The sequence below is a fragment of the Montipora foliosa genome, unplaced genomic scaffold (assembly GCF_036669935.1).
Source record: "Montipora foliosa isolate CH-2021 unplaced genomic scaffold, ASM3666993v2 scaffold_417, whole genome shotgun sequence".
Taxonomy (NCBI): Eukaryota; Metazoa; Cnidaria; class Anthozoa; order Scleractinia; family Acroporidae; genus Montipora; species Montipora foliosa.
The window spans coordinates 12501-22500 of NW_027179720.1; the positions used below are offsets into that span (position 1 = coordinate 12501).

The window sequence follows — 10000 nt, forward strand, 5'->3', positions numbered from 1 at the left end:
GTCCCTCTAATTAGCATCCCTTTATATTAAGGAGGTATAAATAGGTGTCAGGTAAAAGACCACTAGTACATGTACCACAGCCAAAGGAGCGTGGAAAAAAAATCATTTGTCAACTTCCAAAACAAGACATCAATGGTACCGCTACTTCATGAAATAAATTAACTGATAAGAGAAGAGAATAAACTTTTAAAATTATTAAAATCTGCATTCTTTTCTGGAAAAAAATGCAGTCTGAAAAATGTAAAAACATCCAGACTAAAATTTAATTATTAACTATGTCATGTAATTTAATGTAGTTGTCTATTTGACAGGACACCTGATTGAAAACCGTCCTGTTTTCTGAATACCTGTTTACCTTTCCTTGTCATTTCTGGAACAATGAGAATAATTCCAACAAAACACACTCTTTGAGTGAATGTGATTTTGTTGTCAATATTCTTCTTGCTTGTCAGCTATGTCCAGAAATGCTGGAGTTACTGTATATTATGTTAAAGATAATGATACAGGATTCTGGTGTCTATTATGAATATCATGTCTGAAATTCATGCTAGCCAACACACTGTACAGAAAAGTAATCAATGATAACTGTTGTCAGCTACCCTTTTTTGAAGTCTCTTTTTTACTTTTTTTCCCTTCAATAGTCATGTAAGCTGCAATGAGCGACAAAAGTAGTTGAGACACTGAACTGGAAAGACCACAATAATTATGAAAATTCATGTCTACATTACATTTTTTACTTGCACTCTCCCTCCTCCAAGTCTTGGTGACAAAAACAACATTGAGAAAGGGAAAAGGGGTTAAATAGAAAGATCAAGGGGGTGCATACAGCATGTACTGTACATGTCCAACATTCCTAGAGTGGGGTAAGAGCTTAAACCTTTTTGTCGTTTATTGTGGTATGAAGATAGCAAGAATACATGTACAGTATGGAAAACAAACCTGGCACAATGTTGGTGCCAATTTGGATGGTGATAGTTCATGAAGAGAGGTTTCAACTCTCGTTTGCAATGTTTCACACATGTGAAATGCAAGCTCAATTATACAAAATCTATACAAAAGCAAACTTTTCGGTTACTTGCTTTACCCCTTACATTTGTCTTACAGTTCTGTAATTCACTCAACTTTTGTCCTTGCATTTTTAATTTCTATTAATTTTTTGTCACACATTTGAACCAGGCTTCAGAGCAATTTCATGCTGTATACCGGTCATTTGCAAGCTGGGCAATCCACAGATTATTAATTAAAATTTCCCACCCTATCTTTCCATCCCAAATAGTGTGCTCCTGATGAAGAAGTTGACGAGGATGATGAGGAAGACCTTAACTGAAAATGGGAAAAAAGCCACAAAAGATTTATTTGCTGTTGCGCAGGGGGAACAAGGAAGAACCATTATTTATCTTTCAAAAAGCTAATCTACAGTAACATCTCTGCAATCCATTTTGTCAATTTCCTTGTATAGTGGTTCATCCACCATCATCACAAGTAATTATTATTTAACAGTACGAAAGCCTAGACTGCAAGCAGTTCCTTCATAAATCAGTTGAGCAGTCTGCTTGTCACTCAAACAAATAAAAAGACTGAAGGAGCCTTATTTTGTCTTCTTATTCGTTTGCATGACAAAACATGACTGCCTCAGAAAAGAGGGCCCCTCAACTGATTTTTTAAGGGACTGCTCACAGTCCTCATGCCACTACCAAACTGTTACAGTAGCAAATATGAAGTGAGAGGGTTTCACACACAAAGAGTGATATTTGTCGCTGTATCTTTCATAAACATACAGACTTCCAAGTTCAGTTTCTATCAATGTTTTTTCACCAAAAACATTCCTCTGTGAAGCACTAATATAAATTATTGTCCAAAAACCTTTCTAGTTATTTAATTTTTGCTTTTTGTAATAAATTAAAATTAAATGGCAACCAGAACTATAGTCTCCTTCGCAGCCGTTATTAGGGTCGTCACGCAACGCTCCTCCCCACTAACGGCTGCTCACGAGAGAGACACATTCCTTTCCCTAAAATTGACCAATAAGAAACAGGCTTCCATATTCTGGAAACCTGGTCCAAATCCCTCTCCATTACTTGAAAGCAAACATGGTGAATCTATCTCCTTCTTTTTCAAAAGTGTGTAAACAATTCAATTTTAACGAGTTAAACAAGCATCAAAAAGGAGGGATTATATTTGCAGTGCTGAAGAAAAAGGACGTATTTGTTCGTTTACCAACTGGCTTTGGAAAATCTGTCATTTTCAAGCTCTACCGCCATGGTATTTGACGGCTTCACTGGCGAGTCTGGCCACATTGTGATTGTTGTTTCGCCTTTGCTTTCCCTGATTAAGGATCAAACCGAACGCTTACGACAGGTGGGAATATCCTGCGTAAGTCTGAGCGACGCGAGTACGCAGAGAGAAATAGATCTCGTTGAACGAGGATTTTATTTGGTTGTTTACGCGACGCCAGATTGGCGTAGCCGATAACAATGATGTGCATTCTATTGGTTCTCAAAAACAAAGGGAAAGGAATGTGTCTCTCTCGTGAGCAGCCGTTAGTTGGGAGGAGCGTTGCGTAACGAACCCGATAACGGCTGCGAAGGAGACTACCAGAACTAAGGAAGGCTCAGAAAAACTTCCTGAATAATTATATCATTTTTCCAATCTTATGGAATTCAAAATAATGAAACACTAACAACAATAGAAAGGTGCCATTAGAAAATTATTATTATTTAGTCCTGAATTAATTTTTTTAGCCAAGATATCAGAAGATATTAAAAAAGAAGTTCTTGTCATAACAGGTTAACAATATGCATTGAAAAATTGATTGATTACGTAATAGGTAGTCGTATGGGGCCGAATAAAATTAAGGATTAATATCACACGTTTAATATTTCTGAAGTTGCAAAATACAAGTGATACTAATCCTTTTATTTTATGAGACATTGCGATTACTTGCCTATAATTATAATATAAAGGGCAAAATTTTCTTTCATTAATAAGGTCAAAAATGCATGCTGTTGAGCAATTAGTTTAATAGAAGCCATTTCAGTGCTCAGTTAGCAACAATGAACTGTAAAAAGCACAAAACAGCTGAATGAACTTTATTTTGTACAATGCCAAAACAATGAAACAAGCCCTGCTAAAAAACCTTTACCACATAAATTTTGCATGATCAAATTACCAAATTAATGAAAACGGCCCTCTGTCTCAGCTAATCAGCACTTAGTAATTTTGCCCTCTATGTTATAAAAACCAATGTAGTTAATTAATAATTAATTAATTTGGACCAATCTGTTATCAAATAAGATGATTGTTTGGATCCTGAACTGGGAGAGTGCCATGGACATCCACTGGAACTTCTACTGTATCTTTGTCATCTTCCTCAACAGGTAAAGGAGTATAGCGTTCTGATGCTACTGATCCTAACAAAGAGTTTTCATCCTCACAAGTTCTTAATGTGTATTCGTCCGCTTTCTCGCGATCTTTGACCAGATACATGCCACACATGATAAAACAGAAACCACCCAACACACAGATGAAAGCAGTCATCATTAAGGAATATTCCAAGCTTTTTGCACGATCATGATCACTGTTCTTTGACCCTCTTATTCTGTCAGAAATCTTTATGGGAAAAAAATAATTATTATTGTTGCAGACTTAGTGGAAAAGTTGTAAACAACAACAATCTTTATTCATTTAATTCTCATCAACAAGGACATAATAATTTCCACCACAGATAGAAAATTCTAACTGAGGTGGGGGAAGGGTTATCATGACTCAAAAAGAAGATGCCAATAATTAACAATAATAATAATAATAATAATAATAATTATTATTATTATTATTATTATTATTATTATTATTATTAATATTATTATTATTGGGAGAGGTTGAGCAAAATATGTCGGTGGCGAGAAGATCAATAATCAGCTAAGGCAATGATTGATCTGCCAGACACTGACAAATCACAATATTTTGCGATACTCCATGACTGAACTTGTTTTTCACAATCCCCAACAATTAAATCACTTTCTAAAAGCTCAGGAAAGTGAACTGCCATTTTGGCACAAGAGCATGGTTTCAATTATGCATGAGCAGAATATTATTTGCAACAAAACTCTAATTTGTAGGCATGCGCAGTTATTTGCAGGTCACGTGGTGGGCTCTCAGCCAATGAAAAGGAAAGAAAAAAACATTGAATGATAATAAATGTAATATTTCAGCACCCCTGCGTACAAACTGACGCACAAATAGAGGTATACTATCATAAATGAAATGCTCAAGTAGAACAAGAACTGTGAAAAGACTGAAAAAATACCCCAAGGAAACTGACATTAACAGAAAAAAATCAGGGTTCTCATTGATGTCGAGAGTGGATGGCCAGCAATTCGCATGCACTATTTCATGAATTCAAAGTAGACAGCTTAGAAATTCATGAGGTTAACAGCAAGCACTTATTGAGGACCCTGCCAACAAGGACTTGGACAAGTACTCTTCGTATCCAAACTAAGAGAATAATGTTGCTTAAATTGTCCAGTCTTTCGTCAACTATTTCCCTAAGGTCTCGATTTTCTTTCATGAATACTTAGGAAGAAGGCTAGTGGGAATGATTTTCTGGCTTATCTAAATGTTGAAATGTACAAGCTGAAATTGACATGTTTTGCTTATCACATTCATCGCTAGTGATCATCATGTGCATTCTGATTTTAATAATAATTTGCTGGTTGGTTGAATTAACCACTTTTTACCAAAATGCTTTTAAGTGGCTTTCATTGTAAAGCAAATTTTATTAATTCTCATCTTGCTCCGTAGAACACTGAAAAATCTGAATAATAAAGCCCTCTCACAAAAACTTTGGTCTTCGTACTAAAATGACACCATCATATAAGCAAATGAGATTTCATACAAACTCTCCATCATCTGGTAGACCTATTGCCCTTGGTCTCCATGAGTACATGCAGACAACCATATGTGTTATTTCGTTTGGTGTTGCTTTGCAATGATTGCACTAGTTACAGTATTGAAAACTTTATATAAAAGCTCCGCTCCCTGTCTTACCTCACCAACAAGCCATGGACTACCTGCGTCACCCAGCAGATGAGAAATAAGAATCTGAACAGCCTCAGCGGTAGAGCGGCGAGGGGGGATGATGATGTACTGCAATCAAAAAAGCCATCAGTGAACAGATAATGTCCAGAGATGCAAGTAATCAGATGCAAGCAGAGTCTATAAGCGTCACAAAGAGTTTCTTTGCTCTTCTCCCCAACTTAAACACCACTTGTGTCTCAGAACGCAGACAATAATAATTATAGAAATCTTAACATCTCTCATAACATGTCTCCAAATGCTGCTCCTCAAGTAAGGATTTATAAACAGCTGCATTACCCCTAAGCTTAAAAGAATACTAACTTTTACCTTTACCCTATGCACCTATCAATGTTAAGCCCCAGGGATGGGATGGGGGGGGGGGGGGGGGGGGGGTCGGGCATGGGGTGGGGATTTTGACACTTTCCAGAAAAAGTGAGTCAAATTCCCCACCACCTTATTGGCCAAAAGGGGTGAGTAAAAGTGGCCAGAATAATACCCTTTAGACTTTGCTGTACACAATAAGAGTGCGACGTGTGTACCACTCACCTTTCGTTCAGCCACCTCTCACGAACGTGGGAAGTTCATTCGAACTCCTTCTGGGTATTTTCCAAGATGGCAGAGTTATTTTCAGGCAACCTCGTTCCCAGGGTCTTTCCCTCATAACTTGGGGAGGGAAAAGCCTTGCAAACAAGGGTTATTTCCAAGCCCTCTTCATTATCCAAGATGGTGGCCATGTCAAATCCCCCACCCCGGGGGCGTAACATTGATAGGTGCATTAATTGTTGGAAATACATGCAGGTAGCAAATGCTTAGACTTTAATAGGGGGGGGGGGGCAATCTTAACTACAAAACCATTGCTATGGGCCCCTTCCAATAGTGATTTCTAGAGTCCCTTTAACTCTTCAGTTATCCTTTTTTTTGCCAATTGTGTTCTATTTAACATTTCTTTGTGTGATTCAACTCACATTCATACCAGGGTGTTTGGTAAATCCTGTGACCAAAACAGAAAATGCCTAAAAACTTGGCGAGTTCACTATGATTTTCACAAATTTTTAAAACAACAGTTAGTATGAGAACATTTTAACACAAAATCTGTGGGATTGGATTTTAAAAGTAACAATTGATACACTTTTCAAATTGTCAGTTCCATTTTTTGTCCAAATAGAAATTCCATGCTACAGTTTACGAAAAATGATGGGACAGTTCCCATCCAACATAAAAACTGGATTTTCCTTTCCTTTCTGGAATTCGCTTCTTTATATTAAAGTGATGTCAGATTTCCGTTGAGAAAGCTACTTCAAAGAACCATCCATGCAACCTTTTTGTAGGGCTCTTGACTAAAAAGCTTCTTTGGCAACCATTGTCTTTCCGCAGTTAAGAGCCAGGCCTCTTAATTAAAGGGACGCTTCGTTTGTGATTTCTGGACATGCACTTTATTAAAGTGTAAGTGAAATGCAATGTACATGTACAAACTCATGTCAAAGTCTAACAAAATCAGCATCAAGCACCATACAGAGGTTCTGACAATGCTAACAAGGCATGAAAAATACATTTTTTTATGATAGCAAGCAACTTACCACAGTTGATATGGTATAGCATTATGTTGTAGATAGAAGACTCTGTCTTGATGAGTTGTCATTGATGGTTTATTTGAAACATGTTCATACAAGAAAATAATGGGCTGGTAAATTCAAAGTAAATTGCAAGTCTTACCAACAGCATGTCACCTACAGGAGCCCAGTTCATGAAAAGCAACACCTCCCCAAAGAAAACAAGAGCCTGCCAACAAAAGGATGAAAACAACTACAAATTATAACAAAAAAAAAATTCCAGGAGATGGCTACAAAATACATACCGGTAATAATACTGCAATGCTGGTTGTACTAACAGCTGTGAGGAGATTTTTTTTTTTATTTACCGAATATTTCGTCAGGCATGGCCTGACCTCTTCAGGGAGTTAAATGATTGCCCTTGCATAAAAACTGTCTGCAAAATACATGATTGCTTAACTACAGTGTACAGCCTCCCTAGTAACAAAGCTGCCCTCCTACAACCCATTGACTCCTAGGAGTGTGGATATTTCACTGTCTAATGCCAGACAATTTTACTGGTCAACTGGGGACATCCTATGGCTACTAAGGGCACTTGAGGAGTCAGTGGGTTAAATGGGAATTGTCAGGAACACTTGCCTCCAGCTAATGTCTCCGGAAATTCAGCAATGCATGTCATTGGTGTCAAGTTTTGTGGGTTCTCTGCTCTGCTCAAATAAATTTTCCTGCGCCCATATACTCTACATTGTAATCCTCCCCTCTCATCAAAATTCAACATTAATTTTGCTTTTATTTGATTTATTTTCTCCCCTTTGTAGCCATGAAAGTCTAGCTTGTGTTTGGCCAAATAAGACTGAACTGCATTGATGTAGGTACACTGTAAATTAAATAATTTTGATTCTCACTAAGTGACTTTATATAATAATGATTTCTTGTTTGCAAGAAGAAAATGTCTCCTCATAGCTGTGCTGTACTTTTGTCAACAAGAAGAATCTGTACTTGCTTAGTCCTTGATTATTCCACATTTTTGAGAAAACAGTTGGGACACACAACTGCCTACAAAAATTGAGGAGAAGGGATGGCGCAGTGGTGAGAGCACTCGTCTCCTGCCAATTTGGCCCAGGTTTGATTCCCAGAGTCAGCATCATACATGCACAGTACAGTACTGTATGTGGGTTGAGTTCGTTGGTTCTCTACTCTGAGAGGTTTTCCTCCGGATACTCTGGTTTTTTCCTGTCCTAAAAAACCAACCTATGATTTGATATGTGTTGGTTTGACTTGATTTCTGTGAATGTATTGAGTCCCCAATTAAAGTGTAATGCCTCAGCGCTACATACACTTGACACTTGATAAAGTTCATCATCAAAGTTTAATTAACACATTGAATTGTTGATAAATATTATTGTATTTAAATAAAATATATTAACTTCCACCAATAATTGTGATGAAATGAGGAGAGGAAGAGCACAACCGATTGAGCAAGGCTCCAACTGACAGCGTGTGTAAGCCCAATTACAGTACAATGCAACATGGACATTGATTTCTGAAAAGGGAGGGAAACTGGTAAGACAACATGTAGAACAACCATAGAAGTTGGAGGTGCCAGCCCGATTCCCCAAAGCACCAGTAGGGAATGTTCAGGGATATATGGTTACCAATACAGGTACCGTAAACGTCCGTGTATAAGCCGCACTTTTTTTCACAAAATTGAAGCCATAAATCAAGCAGGGCTCAAAGTTTGCGACCAACTGGTCGCACATGCGACTAGATTTTTAATTGTGCGCCTAAAAAATCATGTGTGGTCGCACCTGCGTGCCTAAAAATCCTGGAGTTCACTGCGACTGAGCTCATCGCCACTCAACTCTGCTTTCTTGCCTGACCATCCTTATGTACTTTAACTAGTCAGACACGAAACTGAAGCTTGAAATAATAAATTTAATCGTAGGTATGACACAATCAGGATCCAAAGATTAAAGTTACATCATTTTCCTTGCGTCAGCGTGTGTCTTATTTGTCGTTTTCCCCTGTGGTTTCTCCGAACTCGTAGGGTGACACTTTCCCACGGGCGTAGAGGGAGGCTGAGTTTAAGTCTAAACTCATGGAAAGCTAACCAATTAACCAATTGAAAGCTAACCGTTTTAAAATGGGTTCTTAGACTTAAATACTGTTTATCAACGCTATTTGAAATGGGTGTTTAGACTTAAGTACTGTTTATCAGCGAACTCAGCCTCCCTCTACGACCGTGGAAGAGTTTTTTCCGAACTCTCGTAGCGTCACTCGTAGCTCAATTTCTACCTTCCATCCCAGCCCCTTTCGGTTTTGCGAAGACTCCGCTGACACGTCTCATGTAAGAAGCAGCCTCCACGTATCAGTATGGAAGGACCAGAATTAGAGGCTTTTGACCCAACACCAGCACTTGTCAAGTGGTTTAGCAGTGGTCAGAGATCAAGCCGTCCTAACTTTGCTTACAGAAGATGGCCAGATGAATTAATTTCAGTTGCTGATTCATGGGACTCACCGGATTTCGAATGATCGCGTTGATGTTGTATTTACGACGTGGTTCTACGTCTAAGTCTGTATCAGCTTTAAACCAAAAGTGTATTACTTTTACAAATCAAAATTAAATGAAACTTGTGAGCAGTAAACTGACAGTGTTAATGTTAAGTTCAAAAGGAACTCGGAATGCATATTTTTCTGTTGTCTTGAACGTACCATGAAGTGTAATACTACGTGAAATTGAGAAGGTTAATTTAAAAAACAAGTAACAGTATTATTGTTATCTCCAACGTACAGTAAGAGCCTGAAAGTCGAAACAAACACAGGGATCGTTCAAAATAAAAGACAATGGAAATAAATGATTACTTACACAACATCTGAAGTTTTCCGATTTTTTGGTGCCACTAGTATGTGTGGCTGTGCTCCTAAAATTTTTAGCTGTGCGCCTAAAATTTTGGCAGTGCGCCTAGAAATTTACACCTGGTAGCACAAGTGCTCCCAAAGCCAAAAATAAACTTTGAGCCCTGTCAAGGGTGCGGCTTATCCATGGATACATCTGTGTTTGGAGTTTTAAAAAACCTAATTAATATTCATACAACTTCTTAAGATCTCAGTAACGAAACATAAAAGAAACTGAGAGCATGTTGCTGTTGTTCATCGGCTTTTTAATGAGTGGTGGCTCCTAAAGGAGCCATTTGTGTCTTCGAGTGTTTATCAGCGAATCTTGCTTTCCAAGAGTTCTTTCAAGCAATTAATTTTCGCTTTACTCGAACAAGTAAACACCAACCTACAAGGTCCTACATTAAGGAATCTCCATTCTTCAGCACAGCTGTTTGCAGTGACGTCTTCGGCCAGTCACTTCCACGCATATCTTTCCG

General features: G+C 38.0%; 2 protein-coding genes across 2 annotated transcripts in view; one reads left to right on the top strand and one right to left on the bottom strand.

Annotated features, from left to right (window-relative positions):
• Positions 1–1855, top strand: part of LOC137988425 (cell cycle checkpoint protein RAD1-like) — a 7737-nt gene extending 5882 nt beyond the window's left edge. The window contains exon 8 of the mRNA XM_068834403.1: positions 1277–1855. Within this exon, the coding sequence (XP_068690504.1) occupies positions 1277–1327 (51 nt within the window). The 3' untranslated portion in view covers positions 1328–1855. The remainder of the gene's footprint in view (positions 1–1276) is intronic.
• A 1237-nt stretch (positions 1856–3092) lies between these two features.
• LOC137988424 (protein spinster homolog 1-like) overlaps positions 3093–10000 on the bottom strand; it is a 21579-nt gene continuing 14671 nt past the window's right edge. The window contains exons 8-10 of the mRNA XM_068834402.1: positions 6790–6855; positions 5047–5145; positions 3093–3609 (exon numbers count right to left, since the gene is read on the bottom strand). Of these exons, the coding sequence (XP_068690503.1) occupies positions 3286–3609; positions 5047–5145; positions 6790–6855 (489 nt within the window). The 3' untranslated portion in view covers positions 3093–3285. The remainder of the gene's footprint in view (positions 3610–5046; positions 5146–6789; positions 6856–10000) is intronic.